This window comes from Pleurodeles waltl, chromosome 4_1 (genome assembly GCF_031143425.1).
Source record: "Pleurodeles waltl isolate 20211129_DDA chromosome 4_1, aPleWal1.hap1.20221129, whole genome shotgun sequence".
Classification (NCBI taxonomy): domain Eukaryota; kingdom Metazoa; phylum Chordata; class Amphibia; order Caudata; family Salamandridae; genus Pleurodeles; species Pleurodeles waltl.
Window position 1 is genome coordinate 883,250,220 of NC_090442.1, and position 16,451 is coordinate 883,266,670.

At 42.1% G+C, this 16,451-nt stretch overlaps 1 protein-coding gene across 1 annotated transcript in view; it reads right to left on the bottom strand.

Moving 5' to 3' along the window:
- LOC138288241 (transcriptional regulator QRICH1-like) overlaps positions 1–16,451 on the bottom strand; it is a 261,954-nt gene that overhangs the window by 121,725 nt on the left and 123,778 nt on the right. The window contains exon 4 of the mRNA XM_069229630.1: positions 1,370–1,524. Within this exon, the coding sequence (XP_069085731.1) occupies positions 1,370–1,524 (155 nt within the window). The remainder of the gene's footprint in view (positions 1–1,369; positions 1,525–16,451) is intronic.

The window sequence follows — 16,451 nt, forward strand, 5'->3', positions numbered from 1 at the left end:
ATGCAAGATATTTTGAAATGGACCTATACAGTGCAAGTGGTGCCAGCAAAATAACAAAAAACAGGAGAGATTGGTCAAATCTTGACAGTCACTTATTCATTAAAGAAAAGGGCAATATTAACATTATTTAATAGACTCACTTTCACACACACACAGATATATATTTGAATATAGTTTCAATGGCCAGAAACAATACTGGAATCAATAGTTATCTACATTTCACCGGTCTGCGGGACCACAATTACACCTGGTCTTCATTAATGGGTTTTCTAATAACATCATGGACAGTGGCTGAGGCCTTAAGCAGTGTGGAAAAAACAGAATAAGGAAACCGGCTTCCCGATCGGACTGTGCTGCATGTCATCTTTTCTATTTAGTTCACTATGGCATTGGCCAAACGTTTGAAAACATGGCCCTGGTGACAACCCAATTGCTCTTTCAACTGGTTACCCCACCAATCTTGCCCAAAAGCTCGCCAATGTCATGGTAAATCTTTATTTATGCCTAAATGACTTACTGGCAAATTTCACAGTGAACTGTTTCAATCATCTGAATTTAGCTGACAGCTGTAGCTCATATGTAGTTCAAACCCTACCTCTGTGTTCCAAATTAGTACAGCAAATCCAACCTCAAAGTCCCTTACCACAGATTTGTTGATCTTGTTTCCCTTATATCTCTGTATTTTGTGATGATGTACAGGTTGCCCCCTAATCAACTCTAGAATGTGCAATTAATCTTGTCAGTATAAATCAGATTTTCTCTCCTGTGGTTTTTATGATATATTCGAATAGCTTTATATTTCAGTATGCAAAGGAATTTAGGGATTATGCTGACACAAACATGGTTAAATATATTTTTTTATGTTTTTTAATAAATTTCCTCTGGGCATCAGATAGCTGTAGCTATATTTGAATGGCCACCTGTGTATTGGTGGTTGTGTTTAGCCAGACAGAGTGGAAGAAATAAATCATCATACGCTTATGTTGAGACAAAGACAGGGTTGGTCATGTGTAGTGAGCAGAGGAAAGACAAGTGATGACAAAGGATGGTAATGTATAGTAAAAGAAAAATCGGACCATATATTAAACTCAAGTAGAAGAGGTTAGAAGCTAGCAGACCATCAGAACTAGACAATCATAAATGGAATAATAGGACAGACCACACTTTCAAATTTTTATCACAATGATAAAACTACAATTTCCATGTGGTTTCACTGGACTGATGTTTGTACACGTAGACAAAAACAGGTCCTATTTCCCATCTATAACTGGAGATGACTGCAAATATCCTACAAATGTTCAGGCTGTGTAAAATATATAGTATATTGTCTTGACAAATACAACAAAAAAAATATACAAATAGTGGTTACCTTTTGAATACACAGAAATAAATAATATAACATGTCAGCTTCATATGGAGAACCGTCTTGCTGTCTGGCTTCTTTGGTCATTAGGCATAGTCCGTAATTCAGTTCTGCTATTGGGACAGAGAGAACATCTTCTCTAAAAATGATTGGTTTTCTTCCTAGAATTACAAAAACAGCACTTATGAATCATTTGATTGCCTTCCCATTAGTATCAATTATCAATGACATTACTACTGCTAAGTTTTCCTTTTGCTCAATTCTTGTCTAAAAAGAGAACAATGGATGCTGGGCATGGATGCTGAGCATAAGGACACTCAACAAAATATCACTATTTCTCTAAAGAAGGTTTCAGAATGGTGGGGGTGGTACAAGGAAGAACACACAAAATCCAGATGATCGAGGTTGAATGAAAGACAACAGGAAGAGTGCTTAATAATGCCAGGCTCTCTTTTTCAAGAATTGTCAATAATTATGAATCTTCTTTGTGGAAAACAAAATATAGTTTTAAAGAACCAAAAAGCTTCTAGCACATTAATGGTTACATGATTCTGAATGGAAACCTATTGTAATACAGGCTAAAATGTATATTGAAGTGAGTGTGGGGTATTATTTAGTATTACATAATAATTATGAGCCAATTTGTATATTATGATCTTTTTCTAGAAAAAGTGGTGCAAACCATGCCAGGAACATTGATGCATGTTCTGATTACACATAAGTGTCTGAAGTTGCAAATGATATATTATGACAACTAACATTTCACCTAGCTTGCGCTATTATCTATGATGCAGTGGAATGCCGACAGGATGGAATTAGCACTTTCTTTAATTTATAAAGCACTGCAGTGGTGAGGTGAATGAACCTAAGATACCAATAGAGCAATCCACTTCCAACATGAGAGATGTAGAGAGGGAAAACAGGTAATTTGTTTGGATAACCGACACCCAATAGCCTTGTGAAAGTGCAAGGTTTGAAAAAGTTTGGGGAACATTTTTGCAATGGCTAGGTAATAACACAAGATAATACTGGACAATATGTGCGTTGAGAAAGGTTTATTTAGCTGGTAATGTGAGCCAAGTAACCCAAGTGGTAATAAATGAGGATGACACATCCAGAGCATGATTATAAAGTAGAAGTATGGCTGTCAGATAACAAGAACATCTTGTGGAGGTGTCAGATGGAAAGTCTGATGCAAAATTATTTATTGTATGGATTTTTTAAGAAAGAAAGACATTCTTGCAAGTATTCAACTTCATCTTTAATCGGTTATAACAATACAACCATAAAACACATAATGAATCAATATAACATGTTTGAAAAGTACAAAATATAAATCCTCTAAAAGTGTAAATAGAATAAATACTAAAAAGATTTAAAACTGACGCTATTAGGCCAGCGTATGGCACATTTACGAAAGGACCCTAAACCCTGGCAAACTACATCATCAGGTATCAGACGCAGAAAAAGTTAAGCTGTGCGCCATTAAACAAAACCCTTGCTCTTTAATATCAGCAATTAAAACCTCTGTCAAAAGTGAGCATAAAACTCACAATAAAAAGAGTAAAAAAAGAGTAGGGTCTGTTGAGAAACCCCATTACAGAGGCAATGAAGGATAGTTTTTGGGTCTTACTGAGAGCGGAAAGCACAAATTACATCTTATTGTAACAAGGTGACAACGAGTAATAAGGGCCCTGTCCCATATATTGTGGACCACCAAAACATAAAACTCAGGACCCACCTGCTTCTTTAGCATTAGAAAATCCCTCACAGATGGTCTTATTAGGTCCACCACTTCCTGGATTGTCTTAAACATTGTGGGGTATTAAAAATCTCTGAACGACCCAGAAGTGTGGCAGTTTGTTTGATGTATTGTAACCAAGGAATAGCTAGACCCAGATCACAGGCCAAGCAGTCTTGTATCACCTCCCTATTCAGGGAGGCACATTCATTTGTCCACACAGAAATCCACAGAAGGGATGCAATCTTGATGCTATCGCCAACAAACTCCAAATCAAATTCCTCATGCAGAAAAAACACAGGTGTATTGGGCCCAACTCCTAGCAGCCTTCTACAGAAGTGATTTTCCTCATTTTGGGGCATCATACTACCAGAGTAACCCCAAACTGAGGCCCTGTATGTTAAAACCGGGAGGCATTTATGCATATACACCTCAAGAAGGGGTAAAATAGGATTATTTCCAACCGTGGCTGAAAAATCAAATGTGGCACCTACAGCAGCATTGAAACAAGAACATCGCCTAGCGATGTAGGAACCCACAGACCTTTGTCATCAAAAGTCACTCCAAGATATAAAAAATTGTGCACATGACTAATTTGCTGGCCTTCTATGGTTACAAACACTAATGTACTCTGCTGCTTACCACAAACCATATAATGGGTTTTACTGATATTCACCACCAAGTCTAGGTCAGTCATAAATTCGACATAAGCATTGACCGCTAATGGTAGGCCATTCATGGTATGGGCCAGCAACACCGCATCATCAGCATAAATCAGGGATGGCAAGCTCTTCCCATTATTTTTGGGGACATCCTTGCATCTGTCTGCTAGAAATTCCAGCAGGCCATTTGTATACAAGGGAAACAGCATGGGGGCAAGAATACAACCCTGTCTCACTCCTATATTTAGATTAAAAGTATCTGTGCATTCGCCCTTTATCCGATATCTCACAGAAGCGTTTGTACCAGAGTGGAGCTTTCGCAAAAGCTCAACAATTGCGCTCGCCAGCCCCATCTTGGATAATGAGCCCCACAGCTTACTGCTATTTACCCTGTTGAAAAAGCACAGCTAAGATCCATAAAAGCAAGGTAAAGGATGCCCCTTTTCGCAATTGTATATTTGCCAATCAGCAAAAGTAAATTTAGACACTGTTCCTGGTCCCGCAGCCCTTCCTTGAACCCATACTGCACCAGACTTAAAGGATCATGCTCTATCACCCAAGTCTCAATGCCCCATAAGACAATGCAGCCCAACATTTTCACCAAAAAGTCTAGCAGTGAGATAAGGCGAAAGCACTTAGGGCCGTATTTATACTTTTTGGCGCACAACTGCGCCAACGCAGTTGTGCGTCAAAAAATTTAACGCCGGCTAACGCCATTCCAAAGCACCATGCGGGCGCCTTATTTATTGAATGACGTTAGCCGGCGATGCGGACTGGTGTGCGTAAAAAAAAAAATTACCCACACCAGGCAGCGCCGGCGTAGGGGAAAATGGAGCTTGGGCGTCAAAAAATGGGGCAAGTCAGGCTGAGGCAAAATATTGGCCTCAACCCGATTTGCGCCATTTTTTTTTACTCCCAACCCCCATTGAAATTACTCCTGTCTTAGCAAAGACAGGAGTCATGCCCCCTTGCCCAATGGCCATGCCCAGTGGACTTATTTCACCTGGGCATAGTCATTGGGCATAGTGGCATGTAGGGGGGCCCTGACCAGGCGTTAAAAAAGGACGCAAAACCGGCTGGACGTCATTTTTTAAGGCCCGCCCACTCCCGTGCGTCATTTTTGCACGGGAGTTTAAATAAGGCGCACATGCCTTGGAGTCATTTTTTAGAAGGGAACGCCTACCTTGCATATCATTAACGCAAGGTAGGTGTCCACGCTAAAAAATGACGCAAACTCCTAGATCTTTGGCGCTAGACGGGTCTAACGCCAAAGTATAAATATGGAGTTAGTTTTGCGTCGGATTTGCGTAAAAAAAAACGACGCAAATCCGGCGCAAAAAGGGTATAAATATGCCCCTTAGGGTCACGGTTACTTCCTTTTTTAAACACTGGAACAATACAGGCGGATTTCCATGAGGGAGGTATCCCGACACTCATCGCCACATTTAAGACATTTACAAAAATAGGAGCCCACAGCCGAGTGTTACAGTTATACAAATCCAAAGGAATCTCATCTGGCCCAGGCACTTTATGCGTCGGACTCTCCTGCAGGGCGACAACCACCTCCTCTAGGGTGAACCTAATAGACAGGCTCTGGCCAGAGTCATCCAAGTCAGCCATCTCTCCCCCAAGTGTCTCAGCCGAATAAATACTACAAAAGTGATTAACCCAAATATCAGGTGGAATATTACATCTCATCCCTTCAGATGTTCCCGTCACGAGGGTGTCCCTATTCACAATCTTGCAAAAAAAAAAAAAAAACTGTATTCTTAGTGCAACATGAGAACACCAACTCATTCCACACCCGGTCTTTTAACTGCTGCTTCCTTGTCTTCAAGGCAAGCTTATACTGTGCCTTCACACTACTCACGTGCATTATCTCTAGGCTGCTTTTTCACTATCCTCTGCAAGGTTTTCCTCGCCCAATAGTATGTTTTATCAAACCAGCTGCACCGATGCTTACATGAAGGCCCTGCACTGGCGTTGATGATAGATCTAATGGAGTCATTTACTCTATCCAAGGCATCAATCACACCTGCAGCTAAGGGGGTTTCTGACAAGAGGGTACCTACTATCAAGTTGTTATTCACCACGCTCCCAACAACCTGTGGGATATCAACCTGCCGCCAACATACCCTATGTCCCTGATGAAAATAAGTTACTTACCTGTAACTTCAGTTCTCTAGTATTGGTATCTTTTATAAATTCACATGCTTTTATCATTCCCCATTGTCGAAGTGAGAGTCCCATGGTAACTTAATAAAGCAGTATATATATCACTATTGTAGGCTATAATGGCAATGAAAAGGTCAGCTTAATAGCCTATCCATTTCCTTTTATAAAAAAGGATCAAACTCAAACTGTAACCAATCAGGCAACAGCACCCTCTAGAACAATCCCATCAGAGGCGGAGTCCTTCAGATTTTCAAGCACAAGTGGGAATAGATAATCCTGAGCTATAAGGGAAGCCTCTCTGGGGAGGAGGATGGGTCGCATGTGAATCTATGAAAGAAACCAATACTGGAGAACTGCAGTTACAGGCAAGTAACTTATTTTCTTTTCCAGTATTAGATCTTTCATAGATTCACATGCTTAAATCAGAATAGCAAGCAGTCACTGTATTTGTATAGCTTATAGTATTGGCGCAAGTAGCAGATGGTGGGTAGAAAATATATATATATATATAACAGTCATATATAGATATCATACATTAACATCTGAATGAATACATAAACACATGGAACCAAAAGAGGCTTCCCTTACTGAAATAAGTGGCATAGTAAAACCTATCCAACTGCTGTAGGACTACGCTGTGCCGATTCTAGGTACTAATGAATTACATGCACACTTTTCCAAGTCGCATCACAAGGTATCTTCTCCAGAGGTATTACGCAAAACAAGTAGTTGAAGTGGAAACTGCCACAGTTGAATGCACCCTACTTTTCTCTGTGAAGGGATTGCTAGTCTTTGACAGGCAGAACTGGACTGCAGCTGAAATCCATTCAGCGATGGTTGCCATTCTGTCTGCAGCACCCTTATGAGTGTGACTATCTGAGTTCAACAGTTGGTCAGTTCACATGAGTTGTTTAGTGCGATGTAAGTTGAAATTTTAGATATCACTTGATACCTAGAGTATGAATAGACCTCTCAGCTGGTGATGTTGAATTCAAGAGAAAAGTCCAAATATTATAGGTTTATTGAGGCAAAATCTGAAGGAACCGTGGGAATAAATCTATGGATTGGTTCAGAGAAGTACTAAATTGCCTATGGAACACAACGAGGCTTTTGAGTTGAGAAAGCCTGCATCTCCTCTACCCTACAGTTCGTGGTCAGCGCTAGTAAGAAGACGAACTTCAATGTGACAAATATGAGGTGTGCTCTGTGAATGGGTTCAAATGAACTCTTCATGAGTTGAAATAGAAGTATGTTCAGGTGCCAGTCCGTGGAAGCATCCCTTTCCGTAGGAAAACACTGAATATATCTTAAATGAACTGTTTGATGATTCTGCAAGAGTAGAAAGAGAAAAGGTGATGAACAGCAATTTGCCAGATTATGCTAGCAGATGATGTAGGTTTGATTTTCTGGCGCCACAGGCAGAAACGTTTCCATTAACGTTTACATGTCTTTATTGTGGCTTCCTCCTTGACTTGGAGAGAATACACCTGCAGTCCTGAGGAATATTGAGATATTTGAACTGATGGAATTTAGGAGCTGTGCGCATAAGAGGAGCAAAGTCAGGTTCGGATGAAGGGCCTGACCCTAGTTTATCGTCAAAGCTTTGATTTTCTCTTGGTGAAAATCTTTGGTATTAAATGTATGGGGAAAAAAGATAGGTATAGATCCTGGACCATCTGTTGAAAAGCATTCTTCCATGATCATGGATGCCAACTTGCACAGAACTGGCATTTGCAAGTTTTGTTTGTTCGAAAGGGATGTAAAGCGGGTTTGCCCCAGAACGAGATCATCCTTAGAGCTGAATGCTCAAATTCCCCTTCTTGGAGGCTGTTCCCAGATTTGTTTAGCATTTCTGCTATGAGATTTCTAGTTCAGTGAATATGTTCGGCCCGAAGAGTTATCCTGTATGTCATTAGCCGACTCCAGATTTCCTGGTCTTCCTTGGACAGTGCCAAAGATCTTGTGCTGCTTTGTTTTTTCACGTATTGCATGCTGGGGGTATTGTCCTTGCAAACTAACACCGAAGACTCTGCTATATTGGCAGGAAATTTAGAGACCGAACAGATGGTTTTCAGATCTAGGTGAGTTATATGTATACTCTTCTGGAGCAGAGACCATTTTCCTTGAATTAGAGGTTCTGTAGATGACTGCCCCAGCTTTCCAGGGAAGTATTTGTAGTTTGAAACTACCAGGCTAGAGCATCCATCATACCTATGTGAAAATTCACCAGGCTCTCAAATGATTTATTTGATTGAATCTATTGTTCTTGTAGCTGCTACTGTAAGGCATTCATTTTCAGGCGTACAAGAGGGATCCTATTGATTGCTGAGAACTTGATGCCCAAAAGCTAATTGAACAAACAGTATCTTCTTTGATGGAGGAGTTGATTATCTCTGATAATTCACAAGGAGACCTGGCTTGTGAAACAACTTTAGGCAAGCCTCGGTGTCCTTGGATGCTTGAAATGCTGTTGGTGCTTTTATCAATGAGTTGTTGAAGTTGCGGAACCCCTTCCTGAAAAACTGACCTGAAGCCAAATGGAAGAACTTTGATGAGTGGGTGGGAATGTAAAAGATATACATCCTGTGCTGAAGGAGATCACAAAAAAGGATCATTTCCGGAAATACTTGTACATTTCTGGAGGAGTATGATGGATAGACACTCCTCTGTTTTCTGATTTATGAGGCAAAACCAACAATCGAAGCCTATTCCTTGCTGAGAATGTTGGCCTTTCTCTATGGAACCTTTGGTCAGCGAAGCTAGCACTGCCTACTGAAGGAGATGAGGTATTGATGGTCCAGTGGGCGGAATCTGGGTGAATTGAATCATATATTATATATGGAAAATGTCACTTACCCAGTGTACATCTGTTCGTGGCATGCAGTGCTGCAGATTCACATGCTATGCAAAGCTTTTCCGACATCTAGTGTTGGGCTCGGAGTTTCACAAGTTGTTTTTCTTCAAAAGAAGTATTTTCGGAGTCACGGGATCGAGTGACACCTCCTCTTGGTTACAGTGCGCATGGGCATCGACTCCATTGTTAGACTGTTTTCCCGCAAAGGGTGAAGGAAGGAGTGATAGAGTACAAGAATATAAAGAGATGTCCATGCAAGTGTAAATGTATTTACATATGTACAAATGATAAACGACTACAGGCGTCCAGGGAGGGTGCATGTGAATCTGCACCACTACATGCCACGAACAGATGTACAGTGAGTAAGTGAAATTTTCCATTTGATGGCATGTGTAGCTGCAGATACACTTGCTATGCATCGAGCTATGCATAGCATGTGTGTTTGCAGCTACACATGCCATCGAACACACACACATACATATATATATATATATATATATATATATATACACATATATATATATAAATGCCGAGATCCAGGACTCATTTGTCTGATGCTAATATCTGCCATAGATGACAACATTTTTGGAACTGTTCTTCTCACTGGATGGTGCAAACAGCACACGAACGTTGTCACTGTAGGTAAGCTAGCCTGAGGGCTACTGAGAGGGTTGCTAAGTCAGTTACTTATCAATGGATAAGTGTCTTTCTTGGGTCCTTCTAAAGATTGTTTCTTTCAAAATTGAAATGCCCCAAAAGATCGTGCAGTGTCAAGGGTTAGTGTTGACTGCTTGCAAGGAGTCGTCAACGTGCTTGGCAAACTAAGAGTGTTGACATGGTACTATAAAAATATTAGATACATTTGAACCTCACATTTTAAATGTTGTGGAGGGCAAGAAGCTTTATCTATAGCACAATCTATGCTGACATCTCACCCCCCCCCCCCCCCACAGCAGCTTTTTTTTTCATTATATCTTCCAGCAAACATTTTATTTATGTGGCCATGTCTGACCACATCTGGTGGCTATACCTGCCCTGTATTGCCAGTGAATTGGCAGCCCGTACAATAGTCTGAATCTGGATGAGAACGTGTCCTGGCTGGTTAGGCAGGATTATGAATGACAGAGTTTTCCATGATTGTAACTACTCCTGGCTGTATCAGCAATTGGAATAGGTTTTACAGCTTTCCTAATTGAAATAATAAAGAAAAAATAAATGTCTTGTTTGCTACAGGAAGCTGGAAGTGTTTGGTCGATTGCTTCAAAGAGTATGGAAACAACAAAAATTAATCTGGTGGGGAAATTCCACCAGTTGCGGGTTTAATATGCTCTGAAGCTCTAGTAGTAGAGCTACATGGATCTGACCCATGCTCTGCAGTTGGAGTCGTGCAATTGCTCCATATATTGCTCCTCAATATATTGACTGTTGAAGACATGCTCATATTGGTAGATTAATGCTTGACATTAAATTATCTTGAATTGTGTGTGTTTTGTTATTGTTGACAATTACGTGTTTTCGTCTTAATTTGTATTGTGATCAAGTTTGACGAGGCCGTGGTAAACGACTAGGCTGATGTAGAAGTTTCTGTTGTTGACGAGGCCTTCGTCGCAGACGAGGCACTAGTAGAGAATGCAATCATAGACAAGGCCGTCATTGACAAAGCGTACAGACACGAGGTCACCGTAAATGTGGTTCCATAGACCAGCTCATTGTAGACAAGGCCGTCGTAGTAGACAACCATCAAAAGAAGCTCTCGCAGACGAACATCATAAATGAGACATCATAGGTGACTATCATAGATGAGGCCATCGTAAATAGGGCTGTCGTAGACGACCATCCTAGATGAGGCTGCCGTAGACTACCTTCTGGTGTAGACAACCATCATAGATGAGGCTGTCATACACAACCATCATAGATGAGGCTGTCAGACACAACCATCATAGATGAGGATGTCAGACACAACCATCATAGATGAGGCTGTCAGACACAACCATCATAGATGAAGCTGTCAGACACAACCATCATAGATGAGGATGTCAGACACAACCATCATAGATGAGGATGTCAGACACAACCATCATAGATGAGGCTGTCGTGGCTGACTGTCGTAGATGAGACAGTCATCGACGAGCCCTGCAGATGGCAGTTGTCGACGAGCCCTGCAGAGGACCGTCATCGACGAGCACTGCAGAGGACTGTCGTCGACGAGCACTGAAGAGGACCGTCATAGAAGAGGCCGTAGATGATAATTGTAGATAAATGAGGCCATCATAGACCACTGTAGATGACTGTTGTAGACAACCACTGTAGATGACCGTCGTAGACGACCACTGCAGATGACTATCGTAGATGAGGCACCTGTAGCTGAGGTCCTTCGTAGAAAAGGCCATCCTAGACGAGGCCCTTCCTAGACGAGGCCCTTCCTAGACGAGGCCCTTCCTAGACGAGGCCCTTCCTAGACGAGGCCCTTCCTAGACGAGGCCCTTCCTAGACGAGGCCCTTCCTAGACGAGGCCATCATGGACGAGGACGAGGCCATCATAGACGAGGACGAGGCCATCATAGACGAGGCCATCATAGTCAACATGGTCACCAACTACGTCATCGTAATGCAGGGAAATGGAATTCCTATCGCCCGGGACATCTTGTTTGGGGTCAAGGGCAACAAGTTTTTATGTTTACTTTGTCCTTGGGACAAGTAAGCCCAACCCCCTGCAGCACAAACCTTTTGGCTGCCTGTTTACAGAGAGTGGAACTCTCTGCAGTTGAGGTAATATTTTCCAAAAGATAATGCTGTTCGAACTTGTATTTATGGTTCATTATTTGAAAGCCTTCATTATTAGGGTGAGTGCTGTAAGTAAATGTTTTAAGGTCACACTTCACTACTGACGTTGGTTCCAGTACAAAAAAAAAAAAAAAAAGAGGCTAAGTATAAATTCTCCCAGAATGCTCTCTGATTATATGCAAATGAAGTGTCATTTAGTAAAATGTGTTGATGCATGCTAGTATTTCCCAAAAATATTTCTAATGGAAAATCAGTGTAACCATTTTCAACACGATTATGGGAAGCATGAAAATAAACAAACACTGACAAAGCCAACTGATCTGACATATTTTTATAAGTCTTTTAGGTTTCATCAATGCGTGTCTTGTTTTGACATGGCTTTTGTAACACTTTATTGTTGTGGGAGCTACCAGGCCCTCAACACTGTATGAAACACTGGCAAAACTCCCCCAAAACGTTTTTGAACACTAAAAGCACAAGTTGCCACCAGCGGCATAACAAAGGCCCCGCAGCCGCCCTCCACGGGGCCCCTTCAGCACAGCACCTGTCCTGAGTGAGTCTGGAGAGGGGGCTCCTCCATGTTCTTTGCAAAGGGGCACCCTCCAGTTTCGTTACGTCACTGATTGCCACTGTAGTTCCTGACACTGAACAAAACTACTTTGTGTGGCAATATGCTCCTTGTGGAAGAGCAGAATCCGATCACTCACAATAAAGCGAGTCGAAAGAGAGAGAAATAGAAGTTTAATAAAAAAAAATGTCTTTGTTAACACCAGACCTAATTAGGGACCAAGACCCACATGTAGGTAGCTTTTTGCATGTCGCAAACAGCGACTTTAGCTGTTTGCGACGTGCAAAAAGCACATTGCGATGCACAAACCCAGTTTTGTGATTCAGTAACCTGGTTACCGAAGCACAAAATGGGTTTGCGACTCGCAATTAGTAAGGGGTGTTCCCTTCCTAATTGCGACTCGCAGTGCAATGTAGGATTGTTTTGTGACCGCGGGCGCAAACCAATCGCAGTTTGCACCCATTTCAAATGGGTGCTAACACTTTCGCAAAAGGGAAGGGAGCCCCATGGGACCCCCATTGTGAATGTCACTGTAAACGTTTTTCCTGCGGACCACTGCCTGCTCTGAAAAAATGAAACGAAAAAGTTTCATTTTTCGTTTTTGTTATGCATCTTGTTTTCCTTTAAGGAAAACGGGCTGCATTACAAAAAAAAAAAAAAAAAAAAAAAAATGCTTTATTGAAAAGCAGTCACAGACATGGTGGTCTTCTGTCTCCAGCAGGCCACCATTCGCGGGGGGTCGCAAATTGCGAATCACAGATGGTGTCAAGGACACCATCCTACATTCGGATTTGCGACTCGCAATTTGCAGGTCACAAATCTGAACCTACCTACATGTGGCCCCAAATTCTTAAAGAAAGTCACAAAAGTGCACCCATGGTATATGTCGTACTCCTATAAAATATTTGTGAACTGTATTTTAGCATGGGTAAATACGATGTGTAGATATGCTCATGTGAAAATCTATTGAGCATTTGCAAGTTCATTTTCCCTCCAGCCACTTTCTTCCCAATCCTGGAAGAAGTTCTAATTCTGCCATTGTCAGGAGTAAATGTCCAACCTTTCTTATTACGGGAAAATATTAGAGAGAAGCTGGTAAAAATCTTTAAAACATGTATGCAGATCTGCAGAAAGGTGGCAAAATAAGGAAATTGCTACAGTAGGGATTGAAATTGCAAGTATTCAAGCCCTACTATGGTAGTAGCCCTGGCATAATCAGAGAGGCTATTAATTGCTGCCATAATTTGTCGCCACACTACATGGCACCAAAGGGACAAGTAGATCTTTTTACAGGACAAGTAGATTTGAGAAGCAACCTGTCCCCTGGACAAGTAGATATTTTAATAAATTCCACACCCCTGTAATGGTTGTGAATGGTGATTTTACAGGCGTTTTTTACACGCCTCATTGTATGGTTATGAGGATCTCTCTGATGTATTGTCAGAGTTGAAGAGGGATTTGAGCTGCATTTTCAATTTTTCCTCTTTATGTAAGAAATGCCTTATGAAGACTCATGGTAAGTCTTTTATGACTTTTCTGTGCACCTTCCTGGGAGCCTGGCGCAACGTCTCCCTCTGACCTCTCCTGTGAGGTGAAGGAATCCTCACTGTCCTCATTAGTGACAGATTTAAGATTCTGTAGACCCAATAATAGCCTCATCTCTCAGAACGTGAGAGTCTTGAGGAAAAGGTTGGACATATTTATGTAGTCTTTTACCTTGTTTTCTGCTACTCTGACATATTAGTGCCAGGGTTGGAGAAATGAAACAGGAAATATATTCTTGGATGATCCAAAAAAGTAAAAGATGAAGAACTGAGCAGAGGTCAAGGAGACTCCCTTCACACGACGTGCAGTAGAAAATGTGAGGGACTAAGCCTCTGTTGATTGTTCTAGAGGGCGCTGTTGCCCGATAGGTCATAGTTAAAGTTTTGTCCTTTTTCTTTTATAAAAGGACATGGATAGGCTATTAAACTGAACTTTTCATTGCCATTATAGCCTCTGATAGTGATATATATGCCGCTTTATTAGGCTACCGTGGGACTCCCACTTCGACAAAGGGGAATGATTCAAGCATGTGAATCTATGAAAGATCCAATAATCGCGAACTTTAGCTACCAGACCTATTCGGCCTGTAACCACCTGTTACAGGGGATTTTCAGGGGATTGTGATCGCTGAAATTTTGCTTCAGGACCCTCCCTTGCCGAACCAAGTTGCTCACTGAGGCAGACACAAAAACATAATGAATTGTAGATCCTGCCCCCCCCGCCTAGAAAGGTTGGGGCCTGGGGTCCTGAGTTGACTCCCAGATCAAAGATATTATTCAGCCCCATCTTTGATATCCCCTTTATAAGTGACCTGCCTCTGGTATCCCAAAGAGCCTCACAGATAGAAAAACAACTGCACCGCTCAAAAGGATTGCCTAAAGTGAAATAACCAACAAACTTCGCCTAAAAATCGCCTGACACAATCACTCAAAATTCATTCAAGCAGGACTCCATCCACCCTTTTATTACCTGCAGGACAGAAAAAAGGAAGGTAATTTGTCAACCTGACTCCCACACAGCATTATAAAAATTAATAAGTAGAACATTATATTTGTTTGAAAAAAACACCCAAGGAATTAGAATTCCCTGATGATTACATCTAATGTGGTACGCTCTATAAATTTTGGAAATACGAACCAGGGTCACTAGCCCCCCCCGATCCCCCAAGAGCAATGGCCAGGCATCTGAACAGCAGGAGCAGCAAACCTTTGAAACACATCCCATTCAGCTTCCCCTTCTCACCATGTCTCTTGGAACAGGATGAAGTCAAAGCTAGTGATATACCCTACCCATACCATATCCTCTAGCTTGACCTCATACCCTGCCACAGTCAAAGAAATTAAGGCAGACAGGGACGCCATATCTCTCACGCCAGCCTTCTCCAGGATTAAAAAAGACGTGGGCCAAGTTTTACCATCCTGGAAATGCCCACCTTGGCCAGGACAACTAACCAGGCTGATCGGTCAATCAGTGCCCTCTAAATCCAAGAGGACTAAAAATCTGTTATTCAGGTTAAGCGTAGGCTGGGAACCACGGAAACTAGATACTCCACGGAAACTAGATACTCCTCGGACACAGGGAAACTTTTGGATGTTGTGTGTGCCTGTAAAAGAAGCCCTGGAACACTAGCCCAGCTGCTTCATAAAAATAGGAAACTGTGTGACAAGGAAAAAAAAAAAGAAAAGAAAACAGTCTTCGGGCCAGCCCAGGTTATCTGCAATTCATTACAATGCAACCCCCTATCCCAGCCTTCTCCAGCGGGGACACCCACCCACCCAATCTGTCTGACAAACAAAATATCAAGATCTCTACATTTAAAAATCACAGTTTTTGCCCAACCAATGGCCAACCTTATTTTTCAACCGCTCAGTAGATTCTCGTGAATGCGGGGGTAACAGAGGTACACTGGTGAGAATTACCACATAAGGGGCACAATCCAGTGGTAGCTCCAAGCGAGAATAAAAAGCACACAAAGCTAAATTATAATTCAGCCCCCCATCCTTCTCTGTTACAGGCACAGCCTCCCAAAAAGCCCTGCTGGAGTTTGAGCACAGGACTGTCTCTGACCAGGCCCCCCTCCGGTCTTGCGGGAGCAGCCACCTCTTGGCAGTGGGTTTGATTATCAAAGTTCCCTGCATTGATGTGAGTCCGCTGAGAAGACTGCCTACTAAATTCCTCCTGAGAGATGGGGGTAACCACCAGAGAGGCTTCCTTGGCCAGAATAAGGCCCACAGGGCCACGAGAATCAGGCCCCATAGGATCGCAGGATTGGACCAAACTGATCCTCACCCTAGAAGACAACAGAAAACTCCCCGATTCAAGCGCATACAATTTATCCTTTAGAGGCACCAAGCAGGATCAACCAGTTATTTTATTTGGCCCAATAACTTGTCTACACACAGAACATGATCCTGCCCAGAGCAAGGAACATCCTGAGAATAAAAAAGGGGTCGCTGGATCTGCATGGTCGGTTTAACAGGTTGTTTTCCCAGCTTTTTTCAAATTTTTTTTTCTTTCTCTTAGGTGGGATGCTGCAGCTAGGGATTATGACCAAGGAGTCAAAAATATATCCACTACCGCAGACAGAAGCTCCCCCAAACACACTGTTATCTGCTTCTGCCAAAGGGGGCCTAAGCAAATCGACCCGTGGTGCCACTAAAGTGCTGTTCCCAATGTCAGCAACCACACAATCATCTGTGTGCGCGGATGCTCGTTGCCAATCGTTCAATTCCAGGGAAATGCATTTCTCGGCCAGGACT